Here is a 19,712-nt window from a genome sequence, read left to right on the forward strand (position 1 = left end):
TCCATTGGATTAAGGTCAGGACTTTGACTTGGCCATTCCAGAACATTAACTTTATTCTTCTTTAACCATTCTTTGGTAGAACGACTTGTGTGCTTAGGGTCGTTGTCTTGCTGCATGACCCACCTTCTCTTGAGATTCAGTTCATGGAGAGATGTCCTGACATTTTCCTTTAGAATTCGCTGGTATAATTCAGAATTCATTGTTCCATCAATGATGGCAAGCCGTCCTGGCCCAGATGCAGCAAAACAGGCCCAAACCATGATACTACCACCACCATGTTTCACAGATGGGATAAGGTTCTTATGCTGGAATGCAGTGTTTTCCTTTCTCCAAACATAACGCTTCTCATTTAAACCAAAAGTTCTATTTTGGTCTCCTCCGTCCACAAAACATTTTTCCAATAGCCTTCTGGCTTGTCCACATGCTCTTTAGCAACCTGCAGATGAGCAGCAATGTTCTTTTTGGAGAGCAGTGGCTTTCTCCTTGCAACTCTGTCATGCACACCATTGTTGTTCAGTGTTCTCCTGGTGGTGGATTCATGAACATGAACATTAGTCAATGGGAGAGAGGCCTTCAGTTGCTTAGAAGTTACCCCGGGGTCCTTTGTGACCTCGCCGACTATTACACGCCTTACTCTTGGAGTGATCTTTGTTGGTCGACCACTCCTGGGGAGGGTAGCAATAGACTTGAATTTCCTCCATTTGTACACAATCTGTCTGACTGTGGATTGGTGGAGTCCAAACTCTTTAGAGATGGTTTTGTAACCTTTTCCAGCCTGATGAGCATCAACAACGCTTTTTCTGAGGTCCTCAGAAATCTCCTTTGTTCGTGCCATGATACACTTCCACAAACATGTGTTGTGAAGATCAGACTTTGATAGATCCCTGTTCTTTAAATAAAACAGGGCGCCCACTCACACCTGATTGTCATCCCATTGATTGAAAACACCTGACTCTAATTTCACCTTCAAATTAACTGCTAATCCTAGAGGTTCACATACTTTTGCCACTCACAGATATGTAATATTGGATCATTTTCCTCAATAAATAAATGACCAAGTATAATATTTTTGTATCATTTGTTTAACTGGGTTCTCTTTATCTACTTTTAGGACTTGTGTGAAAATCTGATGATGTTTTAGGTCATATTTATGCAGAAATATAGAAAATTCTAAAGGGTTCACAAACTTTCAAGCACCACTGTAAACGTCTGACTTTGATGAAAATAAATAAAAATTCTTGAAAAAAAAATCTCTCTCTGATTATTCTGACATTTTACAAATTAAAAAAGGGGGGATCCTAACTTACCTAAAACAGGAAAAGTTTCCTCAATTTTATTGTCAGACATGGAGAAAAAAAAAAGTTTGTGTCTTTTTCTAAACTGTATGTAAACTTCTGGTTGCAACTGTAAATAGAGTGAAAAACAGCTTCTTCTCCAAAACTGTTGAACTATTAAAGGGGAACTGAAGTCATTTTTAAACATGCTTTATTTCTTAACATGTTATTCAATTACATTTTCGGTTTTAGTAACCTTATATCGTGACTCGTATTGGCAACTAATTGCAATTAAATATTATACTCATCGGCCTATTCGTTTTTTAGCCGTGTTGAATTTAGTTCGTTTGGTCCACGGCAGGCGTCGCTTATCCACGCGATCTTCACGAGACTTGTGCGAGACTTCGAAACGTGAAGAAGTGTCAGCCAGGTGTCAACACCGCCATTTTGAAAACTGTTTTCCAAATGAAATATTACACTAAAACGAGTTTAAATGACGATTACTGCCTACTTTTTTCAAACTTTCCTGATTGCTATCAAAACAAACTAAACTTCCGGATTGATTACATCAGCATTCGAAAGACGGCGCACGCGGCTTTTGATAGCGTTGGCAGATGTTGGTGACTTTGATTTCTGCTGTACGTTTTACTTCCGTCCTACGATGTCTCGCACAGGTCTCGACGAATCTTGTGTACGGCCATCGCTTTGACATATGGACTGATATATTACAGAGATTTCAAATACTCATAACTTGCTATAGCAGCGACAAAATAGCTGTCAAAAGTGCATTCCTATATTTAATAAAATGAGATAAATAGAATTTTTATAATAAAAAATTGCCTTCAGTTCTCCTTTAAACAACTAAGTCTGACAAGACCCCACTGTTCCAGATTACCAACATGTATCATGTGTAATATTTATTTATCACACTCAAAACCTGTGCAATATCTTCATATATCATACTGTTTAACTATGCTGTGCAATATTTATATTATTTATCTCACTTATCTATTATCAATCACTTACTCAACTTCGAATGTATACACTCCTCACCCTCGCTACTTCAACTTTTATTATTTGAAGTTTTTATTATTATTTATGGGCGGCACAGTGGTGTAGTGGTTAGTGCTGTCGCCACACAGCAAGAAGGTCTGGGTTCGAGCCCCGTGGCCGGCGAGGGCCTTTCTGTGCGGAGTTTGCATGTTCTCCCCGTGTCCGCGTGGGTTTCCTCCGGGTGCTCCGGTTTCCCCCACAGTCCAAAGACATGCAGGTTAGGTTAACTGGTGACTCTAAATTGAGCGTAGGTGTGAATGTGAGTGTGAATGGTTGTCTGTGTCTATGTGTCAGCCCTGTGATGACCTGGCGACTTGTCCAGGGTGTACCCCACCTTTCGCCCGTAGTCAGCTGGGATAGGCTCCAGCTTGCCTGCGACCCTGTAGAACAGGATAAAGCGGCTACAGATAATGAGATTATTATTTAAAGTTCCTTTCTTTTTGTCTACACTCACTGGCCACTTTAATAGGAACTTGTCATTGATTCTCAGATCCCTGTTCTTGGCTGCAGAAGTGGAATCCAGTGTGTTCTTCTGCTGTTGCTTTTCTGCTGAGATGCTTTTCTGCTCACCACGGTTGTAAAGAGTGATTATATGAGTTACTATAGCCTTCCTGGCAAAAAATCTCGAACCACCTCAAATCTGTCCATTTTCCTCTGACCTCTCTTATCAGCAAGGTGTTTGTTTCCACCCACAGAACTGTCGCTCACTCAACTCAATGCTGTTTTTGGTTTTTTGCACCATTCTCTGTAAACTATCAAGACTGTTGTGTGTGAAAGCTCCAGGAGATCAGCAGTTTCTGAAATACTCAAACCAGTCCATCTGGCTCAAGCCAACACACATGCCACAGTGAAAGAAAGTCACACTTTGAGATCACAATTTTTTTTTTTTCGTTGTCAAGGGATTGGCTGATTAGATAACTGCATAAAACAGCAGATGTACTGACGTACATACCATAACAGACACAATTTGATTTCAGGATGACACCTTTTGCATTTCCATTGTGTTGGTACAATGACAATAAAGTTCTTTTTCTTCGACCTGTGAAAGTTACAAAGCTCGAACACTTGAAACTCCTTCCATAAATCTAAAATAAAAATCTCCTCACAGAAAACTTCAACAATCAGTGATTAAACATGTTTATGTGGAGCTTCTGCTGTGAAGTTCCCTGTGAATGAGCTGTTACTCATCCAACAACATCTACATAGTGTATTAGAATGAAACCTGAGATTTGTAACTGTATTATGTTCTAGAAAATACATTTTCTGACCAATCAAGCATATGAAGAGAGCATTGTGTGTGTGTGTGTGTGTATTGCAGGACGGTACGTATTTGGGACTACACTCAAGACGCCTGCATTAACGTGCTGAGTGGACACACAGCTCCAGTACGTGGTCTGATGTGGAACTCAGAGGTACCGTACCTGCTCACCTCGGGCAGTTGGGACTACACCATCCGTGTGTGGGACACCAGGGATGGGACCTGCCTGGACACCGTCTATGACCATGGAGCTGATGTCTACGGTACCGCACGCAATGTGGAGGTCACTCATTAAACATCTGCAGTACTGCCGACAGTTTTAGTTCTTATGTGGGGTGTGGGTGGCACGGTGGTGTAAGTGGTTAGCACTGTCGTCTCACAGCAAGAAGGTTCTGGGTTCGAGCCCAGTGGCCGGCGGGGGCCTTTCTGTGTGGAGTTCGCATGTTCTCCCCGTGTCTGCGTGGGTTTCCTCCGGGTGCTCCGGTCTCCCCCACAGTCCAAAGACATGCAGGTTAGAATAACATGGAGTGGCCTTGGGCTGAAGTGCCCTTGAGCAAGGCAGCTAACTCCCAACTGCTCCCTGGGCACTGTTAGCATGGCTGCCCACTGCTCTGGGTATGTGTGTGTGCTCATTGCTCACGTGTGTGTGCATGTGTGTGTTCACTGCTTCAGATGGGTTAAATGCAGAGAGGAATTTCACAAGTGTGTGATGAATAAAGTTGTTCTTTCCTTCTTATAAATAGAGGTCTGTTTAATTTTCAAGCATTCCAGTTAAGTTCAAGTTCAGCAATATTTTTTTTTTATTTTTATTTTTACTTTATTATTTTCCAGTGTTTCATGAGTTTACTCGTAGCTGTAACTGTGGTGTAGTGTAGTTGTGCATGTTAGCCAGCAGGTGGTAGTAATATCACTGTTTCTGATTATTGCTCGGACTGTAGAGTGGTGATCTTGCATTTCCTATTCATAATTGCAAGCTCCTGCCTCTGTGAAAACACAGTAAAGAGCAACACCAGTACCATATTTTGCAGATGTTGTCTTTTTTCCTCTGTGTCTAAAGGGCAACATACTTTGGTGGCTTGTATGGGGAAGGTCTGCTAGTGTCAAGCAGAGAGAGTGTGGGACCATCCCCAGCCAGTCAAACCCTGAAACTGAGCAAAGCAAGCCACAGAGAGTGTCGCAGACAAAATGGAGCTGGATGAACTTCAGGAGAGCGCAAGTGAAGCGCTGGCTTGTCTCCAGCACGACCAGCTGTTAGAGGTTTGTGAGTTCCTCAGTGTTGTAAAGGACGACAAAGAAGAAGCTGCTCAAAAAAGCAAACGAGCTCTCATCAGGTTGGTGGAATGGGAGCTCGATGAGGTGGAGCACGTTAAAGAGAAAGAGGCAGTGAAGCAGTACATCCTGAACCTGCTATCTTTCATTGGCAGTCTAGGAGAGAGAACTGATACAGACATCCCTGCGTTGGAGCCCATTTTTAGTCAGGAACAGAGAGAGGCTCAAGAAGCTCCTGTTAAAGAAATAAAAGTCTCCAGTGAAAAGCTTAAGATCTCTGACCCTCCCTCTGAGGCTCCCAGGCATCCCTTCATCCAATGCAAAGTCCCTGAAGTCACCATATGAAGAGAATCTTGCATAAGTGGCCAGGTGGGTGAAGGGGCCCAGCGAAATAAACTCTCATATATACAAACCTCATGCACCAGATTGAGTCTGGGCTTCGTGAAGGGTATCCAGAATCTGAAATCATTGATGCTGTCATTCAAGCTATTAGCCCAGGACTGAAGCTGCATGACTTGTTAGAAATCAAATGTGACTTGACTCTCCCAAACTTGAAAACTATCTTGAAGGGACATTATCAAGAAGAAGATAGTTTAGATCTCTATCAGAAACTGATCACTATCTCCCAAGACCCAAGAGAGTCTGCCCAGGCCTTTTTATTCAGAGCCATTGAGCTGAAGGATAGGTTGCTTGTCACATCCAGGGAACAAGATGCTGGGCAGCAGTATAACCCAGAGTTGGTCAGGAAGAAATTCCTCAGGTCAGTTGGGACAGGGCTCTTAAGCGAGAGCATTAAGTTCCAAATCAAACCTTACCTTGATGATGTCACAGTCACTGATGAAATGCTGATTGAACGAATTAATGAAGCAGCCAATTTGGAGCAAGAGAGACAGCAGAAACTTAAAGACTACAGCCCCAAAGCAACCCAGAGTCAATGAGTTACCGTACAGCCCTAAAGATGATATCGAAGAGCAGGCCCCATGTAACCAAAAGACTGTAACCCCACCTGTATCTACTGATCAGAGCCACACAAAACCCACAAAAAACAAAGCCAAGTCCATAGTAGACTCTCAATGCCATGGTTGTGGAACTGAAAACAGAAATGGTGGAGATGAAAAAGATGTTTCAAGGATCCATGTAAAATAATAACAGACCAAAAGGACAAAGTACTGACCGAGGAGTAAGGAGGAGAGGCTGCAGACCATGTCAGGAGGAGGGAGTAGGTGATACCTGTGAGCATTGCTTTAAGTGTGGTCAGGAGGGACATGTTGCCCAAAGATGCAGATTCCTACAGCAGAGTCGTCAGGGAAACGGGAGGAAAGGGTCACTGTCTCGGGACCACCGGTGACTCCTATCTCTGTGTCCCAACCACCCACTCCCAAACACTGCCAAGGCTGTGGCAAAAAAGAAGACACAGAGCAAAGACTGAAAAAATGTAAAAACTGTAACACTGCCCACTACTGCTCAAAAATCTGTCAAAAAAAGGCACTGGGAAGAGCATCAACCATTGTGTAGAGCCATTAGCCAGTTAGAGGAGAGTACGTCACAAAAAGGTAAAGTCAGGTTTGCCTGTTTTGAAGTTAATACTGTAAACTATCTCCCTCCACAGCAGCACAGAAAACTGGTCAGTCTAATTGGCAAAAGATGCATGGTGCAGTGTAACCTAGATAACATACCTGTCTTAGCCTTGTGGGACACCAGAGCCCAGGCCAGTATAAATAATGAATCTTGGAGATGTAGGTACTTCCCACACACTAGTGTGAGAGGCCTGGAAAAGCTCCTAGAGCAGAATACTTTGACTGGGAAGGGAGCCAACCAAATAGCCATCCCATTCACAGGCTGGATAGCTGTTGAATTCAAGCTAGATAGTTCAGCAGGCCCCAGTCCATGGTTACAGGTCCCTATCTTAGTGTCAGATGACCCTAATGTACCATAGCTGAGGATTCAATTGTAGGGTATAATGTGATTGAAGAACTGACCAAAGGGCACTCAGAGGGTGAGGTTCAGCAAAGGGGCCACATGTCTGAAGTGATCAGTGCAGCTTTAAAAGTTGACCCCAACACAGCTAGCACCCTTATTCAGCTTATTACAGCAGACTACACAGACTTTGATAGGGCAGTGATTAGAACAGGCAGGAAAAGAATAATAATACCTCCAGGGCAAACAGTTATGATCAACTGTCACTTGTGTGTTGGCTAAACTGAGAGAGAGACTGTCATGTTATTCAGCCCTGCCAACAAATCATATTGGCCAGAAGGTTTGCACATTGATGAAGCTCTCACTACAGTGAAACGAGGTAGCGCCTGTCGCATACCAGTTCCTGTATCAAACCTCACAAAACATGATATGGCCCTTGACCTCCACTGTTGCCTGGGACATATTGCTACAGTCAAAGCGATCTATCCTGCTGCAGTACAGCCAGTGAATAGAGACCTTAATCCAACCTATATAAACAGTATCAATACCTCACAACAGAGCAAAAGTGAAACAAACCTGCAGAGTGAGGATGCTGCAAGGGAAAACAAGGAATTATGGGATCCCCCCATAGAGCTTGGTCACCTCTTCACTGAAGAGCAGGCTGTAGTGAGAAAAATGCTGAGGGAGGAGTGTAATGCTTTTGCTAAAGATAGTGATGTAGGGTGTATCCCCTCACTCAAAATGCATATTACACTCAAAGACAACACCTCAGTACAAAAAACTTGCCTCTTTGTCTCTAAACATCTGCACAAGGAGGTGAAAGAATACTTACAGGACCTGCTCAACAGAGGGTGGGTAACCCAGTCTAGGTCTCTGTATTCCTCCCCCATAGTGTGTGGCAGAAAAAAAGATGGCAGCCTGAGGTTATGCTGTGACTAATGTGAACTCAATCTGAAATCAGTCCTGGACAGGCACCCCACACCCAGGATTCAAGACATGCTTGACAGCCTGAGTGGCAGCTCCTGGTTTTCAGTCTTGGATCAGGGGAAAGCTTATCACCAGGGTTTACTTGACAAAGAGAGCCGCCCTCTCACCACCTTCATAACACCCTGCGGCTTATTTGAATGGGTGAGGATTCCCTTTGGTTTAAGCTCAGCCCCTGCTGAGTTTCAACAGAGTATGGAGCAGTGTCTGTGGGGCCTGAGGGATGATATCTGTCAGCCATACCTGGATGATAATTTGGTACACAGCAAATCTTTTACTGATCATGTCCAGCATGTCCAGACAGTGCTGAAAAGATACCAACAGCATGGCATCAAACTTACACCCGTGAAGTGTGAGTTATTTATAGATAAAGTGAGATTCTTTGGTAGGATCATCTCCAAAGATGGATATTCCATGGATCCAGCAGAGGTAACCCCTGTGTAGGCCCTCAAGGAAAGATGCCCATCCACAGTAGAAGAGCTCTGGCAAATCCTGGGTTTTCTCACCTACTACAGGTCTTACATAAAGAATTTCTCATGTATTGCCAAGCCACTTTATGATTTACTGTGTAAACCACCAACTAGCAATCCCACACCGACTTGGTCAAAATCTGTAAAGAAAAGGACACAGAAAGGAAAAGTAGGTCATCTCCCAGGTAACCCTCTGATCACATGGATAGACAAACACCACCAGATATTGTCCTATCTAGTAGACTGCTTGTCCCATCATCCAGTGTTAGGCTATCCTAATTTCAACCAGGAGTTTATCCTGCACTGCGATGCATCACTGGAAAGCCTCGGAGCCAACCTCGGAACCAGCATCAAGATGGCAAATTCTGAGTTATTGTCTTTGGATCCAGAACTCTGAGCCCAGCCAAGAAAAATTACCATTATCACTCAGGTAAACTCGAATTCTTAGCATTAAAGTGGGCCATTTGCAAATACTTTAGGGATTATCTGTATCATGCACCATAATTTACAGTTTATACAGCTAATAATCCTCTTATGTACATTCTTACCACTGCCAGACTTAACGCAACAGTTCAGAGATGGCTGATTTTAATTTTACAATCAAGTATCGGCCAGGTAAAGCCAATGGAGATGCTGATGGGCTATCCCGAATGTCTTTAGACATAGAGAGGTCTATGTCACATGACACAATCGGTGCCACATGTCAAGCCATCCATGCCCAGAAAGATGAGCCCATTCCTCTTCTTAGCTGTATGTCTTTCAGTGTTTTGGAGAGTCAGGCAGAATCAGACAGGCTCTTGAACTCAGTGTAGCCTATTCCTAGGGAGAAAATCAGAGAAGAACAGTTGAAGGATCCAGTTGTAGGAAAGGTTTTGAGCTGGAAAGTAAAGAATAGTCAACCAGGTGAGAAAGTCTGTCAGTCAGAAAGTACAGAAGTCAAGGCATTGTTGAGAATGGAATAAGCTACACATTGAGGCAGATGGCATATTGCATCACAAAACAAGCACTAGGTGTCAACTTGTGCTTCCGAAGGTTTACCAGCCACTCGTTTTCAGAGAGTTACATCAAGAAATGGGTCATCTGGGTGCAGAATGAACACTTAGTTTGATTAGAGATCATTTTTATTGGCCCAAGATGCAGCGAGATGTTGAGCATTTCGTAATCAGAGAATGTGAGTGCCTAAAGAAACAGAAACCTAAGAGACCAGCTCGGGCACCGATGTTAAGTATCAAAACCACTCGACCCTTTGAGTTAGTCTCAGTTGACTTTCTTCACTTAGAAAAGTGTAAGGGAGGTTACGAGTATAACTTGGTAGTAATGGACCATTATACTCATTTTGCCCAAGCCTATGCCTCAACTAATAAATCAGCAAAGACAGTAGCAGACAAGCTCTTCAATGAGTTTGCTCTAAAGTTCGGCTTTCCAAAAAGGATCCACCATGATATGGGACGGGAGTTTGAGAGCCACCTCCTGCAGTGCCTGAAAGAGCATTGCAGTGTTAAAGGCTCCCACACTACACCGTACCACCCTCAGGGGAATGGACAGCTGGAAAGGTTTAACAGGACTTTACTCTCCATGCTCAGGACCCTCACTGAGGAGCAGAAAGCCGATTGGAAAAGCCATCTCCTTAATGTTCTGCATGCTTATAATTGTACTGTCAATGATGCCACTGGATTCTCTCCTTTCTACTTGCTGTTTGGCAGGCATCCTAGGCTGCCTGTGGATTTGCTGTTCTGCACCCAAGTGGTAGACCAGCAGGGCTCCTACCAAGATTTTGTAGACAAGTGGAGGGAACGGATGACAGAAGCATACCAGATTGCATCTAGGTCAGCTGAGAAATCTGCAATGAGAGGTAAAACACAATATGATAGAAAACTTTATGGGGCAGACCTAAACCAAGGCAGTCGAGTTCTGGTAAGAAATATGAGTGAGAGAGGGGGCCCGGGCAAGATCTGTCCCTACTGGGAGGATGAGCTATATGTTGTGGTAGGCCGTAAAGGGCCAGATAGCCCAGCATTTGAAGTGAAACCTGAGAGTGGTAAAGGCAGGGTCAAAGTACTACACAGAAACTTACTGTTACCCTGTGATTACCTACCTGTGACCACTCAAAGCTCACTCATAAAGCAGCGATATAAACCTGAAAAAACTCATCACAAAGGCAGGCCTCACTTGCAGTCCCATCAGTCAGTCTACCAAAGTGGCAGCGAGTATGACTCTGATGAGGATTTTGACACAGGCTACACAGCAGGGCTAGCCGAACATTACACTGAGCCCACTCTTAACCCTGCTGCACCAGAGTTTTATCCTTACACAGGAAGAGAGTTGTGCTCCCCAACCCAACTCGTGGAGCAGGAGGACCTTGCTGCCGATGAGCAGGCTGAGCTTGAAATGGAGGCTCAGTTGGAGCAACCTGAGGAGGGAGAGCATGGGAGTGAACCTGTGGGAGACAATGAGGAGGATTTGCCTGCAAGGAATAATGATGAGGATGAATCTGTAGAGGAGAACATGGAGGAGACCGTTACTGTGAGGGATTATCCAAAAAGAGAAAGATGCCAGCCGTTGAAGTTCACTTATGATATCCTGGGTCAGCCCAGCTACAGCAGCAGGACAAATGGAGTAACCCTAAGCTGTTATTGGAGACCATGGTGAATGTGTGATGTTTATAGACTGTTAATGTGAAAACAGAGAAGAAATCTTGAAAAGTGATACAGCGACAGTTTCATGCACTTGGGGAATTGAATAGGGGTACAAAGAGTTGGCTGCAATGTAATGTACCCGTGATTAGAGACTTATATGTTGAGTAATGGGTTTGAATGTTGAAAAGATACTGAACTGAACCCCCCTCCAGGTCCAGAGACTATTAAATTGTATTCATGTGTATGGACACAATACCACAGATGGACACTATGACTAAAGGTCTTCACAGTAGGGTATCATAGTGCACGATGAACCTGACTGATAACTATGGTGCTGAATAGGGAATAAGTACTATGGAGAGGTATTTCTTCTGTTGTTATGGACTCATTAATGTGGTCATCTGATGGTTCCCTGATAACGGATACAGTTGTAGAATTGTAACTCCCAAGTTACCTATATTTCAATTGCCGAGACGCCATTTTTCAAGAGGGGGAGACTGTGGGATGTATAAATAGGGGTCTATTTAATTTTCAAGCATTCCAGTTAAGTTCAAGTGTATATAAAATTATTTTCTGGTGTTTCATGTGTTTACTAGTAGCTCTATTTGCCTATAAATGTAGTGTAGAGTGTAGTTGCACATGTTAGCAAGCAGGTGGTAGTAATGTTACTGTTTCTGATTCTTGCTCAGACTGTAGGGTGGTGATCTTCCATCCATCCATCCATCCATTATCTGTAGCCGCTTATCCTGTTCTACAGGGTTGCAGGCAAGCTGGAGCTTATCCCAGATGACTATGGGTAAGAGGCGGGGTACACCCTAGACAAGTCGCCAGCTCATCGCAGGGCTGACACAGAGACAAACAACCATTCACACCTACGGTCAATTTAGAGCCACCAATTAACCTAACCTACATGTCTTTGGACTGTGGGGGGAACCAGAGCACCCGGAGGAAACCCACGCGGACACGGGGAGAACATGCAAACTCCACACAGAAAGGCCCTCGCTGGCCGCTTTGCTCGAACCCAGACCTTCTTGCTGTGAGGTGACAGCGCTAACCACTACACCACTGTGCCGCCAGATGGTGATCTTGTGTTTCCTATGAGTAATTGCAAGCTCCCACATCTGTGAAAACACAGTAAAGAGCAACATCAGTAAACTTGTTAAATACCATATTTTACAGACAATGTCTTCTTTCCTCTGTATCTGAAGGGCAAAACTTACATGGTGTGTGTGTGTGTTTGGCACTGACCTTAGGTCTAACATGCCATCCGAGTCGCCCGTTCACCATGGCGTCCTGCTCTAGAGACTCGACCGTGCGTCTGTGGTCACTCACCCCTCTCATCACTCCGTTGCTCATCAACATCCTGACTGAACACAGCTGGGACGACATCATCGGAAACACAGGTGAGCCGCCGCTACTGTGCAAAATAATAGACGACATAACATAAGCAGGATTCTGCATTTTAAACCATTTTTAGATATTTTTTTTAACATGAGATTATTTAATATTGTATTTTTGTACCACAAAGCTGAATTCTGGATTCTGATTGGTCAGAAGTTGGTCAAAAAAGACACCCAAGGCATGCTCTTATCAGAAAATAATCAGCTTTGGGGTAGTAACAGTACTTTGACTTTCATTCCACCACTGCATCGTTTATTATTATTATTATTATTATTATTATTATTATTATTATTATCTCACATGGCCATAGAGTGATGAGCTGTTGCTATCACATGGCTTCCATCTGTCTGTCCACAATTCACAAAAATCACTAGTCCTCCCTGAGTTTTCACTGGATTTTGATTCTGATTGTTTTTCTTTGGAAGAACTAATTGTTCTAACTGTTAGCGAATTATAAACGAGTCTGGTTTCTCATGATACGGCCGTGTGAGCTACTGCGTTGCTGATGCTCTGGTTCTCCTATAACCCCATGCCAGTTTTATTATCCACTTCTTCTTTAAAAATATTTAACAGTTATTCCATAAATCGAGTCGTACATAAGCTGATAGCCGACAAGGCGCGTAGCACCAAGTTGTCTATAAGCCATGTAGGACAAGATTGAGTGGAATCACTGTTTTATTCTATCCACATTCACTGGATTTTGAGAAACAGAGCATTTTTATTTTTAATTTTTTGCAAATTCAATAAATAAAAGCTTTATACAAAACATCCGACAAAATCTTTTCCGCTTACAATGTAAACAAACCGGCAAAATGACAGGAGCAATTTGTGAAAAATGTGATAATAATCTCCTTCTTTTGGCTGCTCCCAATTAGGGGTCGCCACAGCGGATCTTTCGTCTCCATTGCTCCCTGTCTTCCGCATCCTTCTCTACCACACCTGCCACTTTCATGTCCTCTCTCACCACATCCATGTATCTCCTCTTTGGCCTTCCTCGTTTTCGTTTGCCTGGCAGCTCCATCCTCAACATTCTCCTTCCAACATGCTCTGCATCTCTTCTCAGGATGTGCCCATACCATCTCAGTCTCATCTCTCTTAGCTTCATTCCCAAGCTCTCCACATGTGCTGTCCCTCTGATGTGCTCGTTCCTTATCCTGTCCAACCTCCCATCGCAAACCTTAACATCCTCAACTCCGCCAACTCCAACTTTGCCTCCTGTCTCTTCGTTAAGGGTACAGTCTCCAATCCATACATCACAGCTGGTCTCACTACTGTCTTATACATCTTACCTTTCACTTTTGCTGGGACTTTCCGATCACAAATGACTCCCGAAATCCTTCTCCAACTGCTCCACCCTGCCTGCGCTCTCTTTCTCACCTCACTATCACAGCCCCCGTTTTCCTGCACAGTTGACCTCAGGTACTTGAATTCACCAACTTTCTTTACGTCTACTCCTTGCTTCTTCACTACACTCTCATCCCCATTCTCATTGATGCACATGCATTCTGTTTTGCTACTGCTCACCTTCATTCCTCTTCGTTCCAATGCATACCTCCATCTCTCCAAACCCAACTCAACCTCCTTTCTACTTTCACCACATATCACAATATCATCTGCAAACATCATGTTCCATGGTGACTCTTGCCTCACTTCGTCTGTCAAGCTATCCATCACTGTGGCAAACAAGAAAGGACTCAAAGCAGATCTTTGATGAAGTCCCACCTTGAACAACTCAGTCGTTCCAACTGCACACCTCACTGCTGTTTCACTGTTCTCTTACATATCTTGCACCACTCTAATATCTCATTCACTCCACTCTTTCTCATACAATACCATAACTCATCTCTCGGCACTCTATCGTATGCCTTCTCCAGGTCTACAAACACACAATGTAGCTTTCTCTGGCCTTCCCTGTACTTCTCCATTAACATTCTTAAAGCAAAAATTGAATCCGACGTGCTCTTCCTTGGCATAAACCCATACTGCTGTTCACAGATTGCTACCTCTCTTCTCAATCTCGCCTCCAATACCCTTTCCCATAGTTTCATGGTGTGGCTTATCAATTTTATCCTTCTGTAATTACTGCAGCTCTGTACATTTCCCTTATTCTTGCATATTGGGACTAGCACACTCTTTCTCCATTCATTCGGCATTTTCTCATTCTCTAGGATCTTATTAAACAATCTCGTTTGGAACTCCACAGCCGTCTCACCCAAACATCTCCAAGCCTCAATCGGGATACCATCCGGTCCGACTGCTTTCCCAGTCTTCATTCTTTTCATGGCTGCCCTTACCTCATCCTTACTAACCAACTCTGCTTCCTGATTTGCTGTCTCCAATGAATTTGACCGTTTCTCTCTTGGATTCTCCTCATTTAATAAATCCTCAAATAACTCTTTCCACTTTCTTAATACACTCTCTTTGTTTGTCAGCACATTTCCATTTACATCTTTCATCACTCTCTCGCTTTCCTGTTTCTCTGCCTAGCTAGTCTGTACAGGTCTTTCTCTCCTTCTTTGGTCTCCAGTCTTTCGTACAACTCCTGGTATGCATCTGCTTTCACCTTCGCTACTGCTCTTTGTGCCTTCTGTCTCATCTCTCTATAACCGCCTGCTTTCCTCATCTCTCTGATCGTCCCAATTCTTCTTTGCTAGCCTCTTCTCTTTTATAATTTCCTGCACTTCTTTGTTCCACCACCATGTCTCCTTGTCTTCCTTCGTCCTTCCCGATGACCACCCTAGCACCTTCCTTGCTGCCTCTCTTACTAATACAGCAGTAGTATCCCAATCTTCTGGCAGACTTTCATGGCCACTCAATGCTCATCTCATTTCTTCCTTAAACTCCTTTTGATGTTCAACCTCTTTTAGTTTCCACCACTTAATCTTCGGCTCCACTATTTCACACTTCCTCTTTTGCACTTTAAAGCTCATCCTGCACACGACCATTCGATGTTGTCTAGCTACACTCTCCCCTGCCATCACTTTACAGTCTCCAATCTCCTTCAGGTTACCCCTTCTGCAGAGTATGTAGTCCACCTGTGTAGATCTTCCTCCATTCTTAAATGTCACCCTGTGCTGCTTTTTCTTCTCAAAGTATGTATTGACTATTGCCAAATTCATCCTCTTTGAAAAATCAATCACCATTTGCCCTTCCACATTTCTCTCTCTTACACCATATCTGCCCATGACGTCCTCATCTCCTCTGTTTCTCTCGCCAACATGTCCGTTGAAATCTGCTCCTATCAGCATGCGCTCCTCCCTCGGTATACTTTCTACCACTTCATCCATCTTTTCCCAGAAAAAACTCTTTCTCTTCATTCTCACATCCAACCTCTGGGGCATACGCACACACAGCATTGATTACCACACTGTTGACCAACTCTCCCCTCAAAACAATACCAACACCATTTCTCTTTCCATCAAATCCATAATAAAACAACTTGCAGCCACATCCAATGTTCTTGGCCTTGCTTCCTTTCCACCTCGTCTCCTGCACACACAACATGTCCAACTTCCTTCTTTCCATCATACCTGCTAACGCTCTCGCTCTGCCAGTCAATGTTCCCACTTTCAGTGTTCCTACCCTCAATTCTAAGCTCCTTCCCTTCCATCTTTCATGATCTCTCCTAACATGCCTCCCCCTCTCTTTTTCCTTCTCCATTTTGACGCAACAGTAGCACACTTTCCACCGGCACCCTGTTGACCAACAGTACCAGAGGCAGTCGTTGTTAACCCAGGCCCCGACTGATCTGGTGTGGTATTTCTCTTTTCAATCCGCATGTTAGATTTGGCACAGTTTTACGCCAGATGCCCTTCCTGACGCAACCCTCTCCAATTTATCCGGGCTTGGGACCAGCACCAAGAGTACGCTTATACACCCCCAGTGGCTGGAATAAAAATGTGATAATAATAATAATTCTTGAAAAATTAAAAAAAGATACATTCTTACTAGCCTGGGCCCGCCCATCCTAAGTGTGACGCAACATGGGGGGCTGTTGCGAACTTAGTCTGGCAAGGCAAGCTATCTCCAGCTCTTCCAAGCTCCCGAAAAATCGGGAGCCAATCAACTTTGAGCATCTCCAACGGCCCTGGGTAGAGGCGTGTTCAAGGCAGTGACGTAGTAGAACTGCGACCGGAAGCCATAGATTGTTTACAGAATCTATGCCGGAAGCGCTTCATTCACTAGAAACATTACGAACATGGAGCAGCGGCAAGCCTTTGACACAGCGGTAGATGCTGTATTGAAAGCATTCAATGGGAAGTTCTCATTGAAAGCAGAGCAAAGAGCAGCCCTGGAGGTATTTATTTATTCCTCTTCAGCTCCTCCTTCTTCTTCCTGTTACTCAAGCAGTTTCCGTCGCGTCACATACGTCAGAGGAAAGAGTGATGTGATTGGTTTAAGCTTCATCACAGCCTTTTCTGGCTTCGACCAGTAGCAAACTGAGGCATTTCAGGGAGGCGGGTCAACCACGCACTTTGGGAAACGGTTGGGCTTAATATCTATGCCAGACCAATGCTCGCAGAGCTTTGAAGTTGCGTTAGCCAGACTACATTCTTACCATCAAATACTTTTATTCCATATTTTGTTGCTTTTTTGTAATTTATTTGGGGTTCTGTTTTCGAGTAGAGTTTTTATTTCGTCATCAGTTGGTTCAGCAACACGCTCTGCCATTTTCTTCTTCTTCTTTCGGGTTTTTTTGGCGGTTGGCAAGCAAACTTAAAGGTGCATTACTGCCACCAACTGGGCTGGAGTGTGGAACAGGAGATATTGGGGGGGGACAAAAAAAACGATATTCTTTTAGCTATTTCTGTTTCTTTTAAATTCTTGATAACAAAGTGATATATCTGACTTGATGTGCTCCACCATTTTGTTTTTCTCTACTCCTGGTATATGAGCTGATATCCTAGCCAATCAGAGTAGCCAATCAGAGTGCGCGATTGCTCATATCCAGTGAATGTGTATAGAATAATACACAATAGACACAAGTTAAAGTCCTGTTCAGGTCAATGTGGCATCTATTGCTTATGATTAACAGCAGATTAAGCAGTGCACAGCCAAATGCAGTCAGAATGTAAATTTTAGCCAGTATGACTTGTGCAAGACTGACCTGTCTGATTACAGACCGGGCGATGGTTCCCGGTGCTCCCCCTCTCCTCTGTGGTAAAGTATCCAGAGACATAAAGCAAGAACTCGACAAACTTTCCAGTGATGTACGAACAAAGAAACTGCGCTGGTTCTCTGAATGCTTCTCGGTCAGTAAAACCAAACACGTTCACTTTTACCATATCAGCCCGTGATATTTGTAGGAAAAGGTGATGAGTGAGTGTTTTTCAGCCTCCAGGAGGGAGCCATAACCTGTGGGACCTGGTGGCTGTGATTAAGGGACAAGATGACAGTTTACTGCCACAAAACTACGGCCAGGGCATCATGCACATGAAACACCTCGTCCGCTTCAAAACCGTAAGTGCTGATGGGATAAATATCACGACAGGAAACTGGGTTTACACTCTGGTACTGTTCTGATTGCACATTTACCAACATGCTTCAGAATCAGGATCATATTTATTCATCATTTACACTGACGTGATGACATGGAAAGAATTTCTCAATATATGGTCACCAGAAGTGGACAGTAATGAAGTACATTTATTTGAGTACTGTACTTAAGTACACTTTTTGAGTATCTGTACTTTACTTGAGTATTATTTTTTTGGGAAACTTATGACTTTAACTTCACTACATTTGAAAGACAAATATCGTACTTTTCACTCCACTACATTTCTATCAAGGTCCTCGTTACTCATTACTATGAAGCAGCTTTGAAAGTGGATGTTTTTTTCTTTCTTTTCTAAAACGTGATGGTTTTTCGCAAGTGACACTGAGAGCCGATCAGTAATCAGTCGGGTCACGTCTCGTCCGTAGACTGTATAAAATCAAGTTCAGTGATTTCTCAGCAGCGTTATTTAACACGATCAGTTGATGGCAGAATGGAAGGAGGCGGTTCTTCTGGGGAAGGCACACACTCATGGCTATAGCTAGAACCCATGTTTCAGTTTTCTGAAAGGATTAAAGATTCATTTCATTTTAAATGTTTGCTTTGTTTGCCGAAAATGAACCACATCACAGCCTCCAAAAACTCGCCATCCAACCTGTGGAAGCATATTGAGGTATAAACGTTTTATTCCAAGAGAAAGCTTGCAACGAAGTTGTCTGTGCTTTTAGAGCTAGCGATAACGTTGCAAACGTAGCTATGCAGTCTGGTTAGTCACATGACTTTCTATGGATTTGCCCGCCAAGTTGCTGTCGCCTTGTCCACAGCTAACGTTAACACATAGCTAGTTAACTTGGACACTGTTAGTTAGCATGTAAAAATGGAGTTACGCTAACATGAATAACGTTAACTTATCTGAAGTCCTTTCAGAAATACATTTTAGCATAATCTTGCCAAATAAACAATGTAGAAACGTTTATTTTCTAGTAGCGTTAGCTACCCAATATGATTTCAAGTTTGAAGAGAGTTTGCTAGCATGCCAGCTGGAGTTTCACTGACTAGCTAGCTTAATGTTAAACCACCATGATGGCACAGCATGCGTTCATTTTGTGAATTCACATTTCTGTCTTTGGTAACGGCGTTAGGTTTTGTAAGCGTTGTGGCAATAATACAACGATGCGTTGACAGAAAATGTACTTTTAATACTTAAGTATTTTTAAAAGCAAATACTTCAGTACTTTAACTTAAGTAAAAATTTGACTGGGCAACTTTCACTTGTATCGGAGTCACATTTGACCAGTGGGATCTGTACTTTAACTTAAGTAATGAAGTTGGGTACTTTGTCCACCTCTGATGGTCACAGCATTTGTCGTGGAAACTAAGTCCGACTCTAAACAAAAAACTCCAAGGAGCTGCAGTTATAGGCTTTTTATGATATGAAGGTAACAAACAGCCATGCTTGTGTGCAGAGAAGTCGAGGTTTCACGTTTACATGCTTGTTATTACATACTTTTCAGCCAGGTACAGTACCATACTTTATGCAAGTGGCCTTTTTGGCTATGTGATACTTTTACCTGTCTCGCTTAAGCTCAACACAAAGGTGTGATCTTAGACCTTTGGCTGTCTGACATTCCTTAAACTCAGCCCAAAGGTGTATTTCATCACTTCTGGTTATCTTCCGTGATTATTCATGTTTTCACAGGCTCCGCCCCAAAGGCATCATACGGTACAGTGTCTTGCAAAAGTATCCATCCCCCTTGGTGTTTTGTTGCATTACAAGCTGGAATTAAGATGGATTTTTTTGGGGGGGGTTAGCACCAATTGATTTACACAACATGCCTTCCACTTTAAAGGTGCAAATTGTTTTTTTTTTTTAATTGTAACACAAACAATAATTAAGATAAAAAAAAACAAAAATCTGGAGTGTGCATACGGTAGGTATTCACCCCCTTTCGTATG

At 43.3% G+C, this 19,712-nt stretch overlaps 1 protein-coding gene across 2 annotated transcripts in view; it reads left to right on the forward strand.

Moving 5' to 3' along the window:
* The window catches only part of wdr17 (WD repeat domain 17), a 391,349-nt gene that overhangs the window by 54,954 nt on the left and 316,683 nt on the right, over positions 1-19,712 (forward strand). For both annotated transcript variants that reach the window (XM_060924889.1, XM_060924890.1), the window contains 4 exons: positions 3,646-3,848; positions 12,115-12,264; positions 17,384-17,514; positions 17,597-17,722. In XM_060924889.1, coding sequence (XP_060780872.1) covers positions 3,646-3,848; positions 12,115-12,264; positions 17,384-17,514; positions 17,597-17,722 — 610 coding nt within the window. The remainder of the gene's footprint in view (positions 1-3,645; positions 3,849-12,114; positions 12,265-17,383; positions 17,515-17,596; positions 17,723-19,712) is intronic.

This window comes from Neoarius graeffei, chromosome 7, assembly GCF_027579695.1.
Source record: "Neoarius graeffei isolate fNeoGra1 chromosome 7, fNeoGra1.pri, whole genome shotgun sequence".
NCBI classification, from domain to species: Eukaryota; Metazoa; Chordata; class Actinopteri; order Siluriformes; family Ariidae; genus Neoarius; species Neoarius graeffei.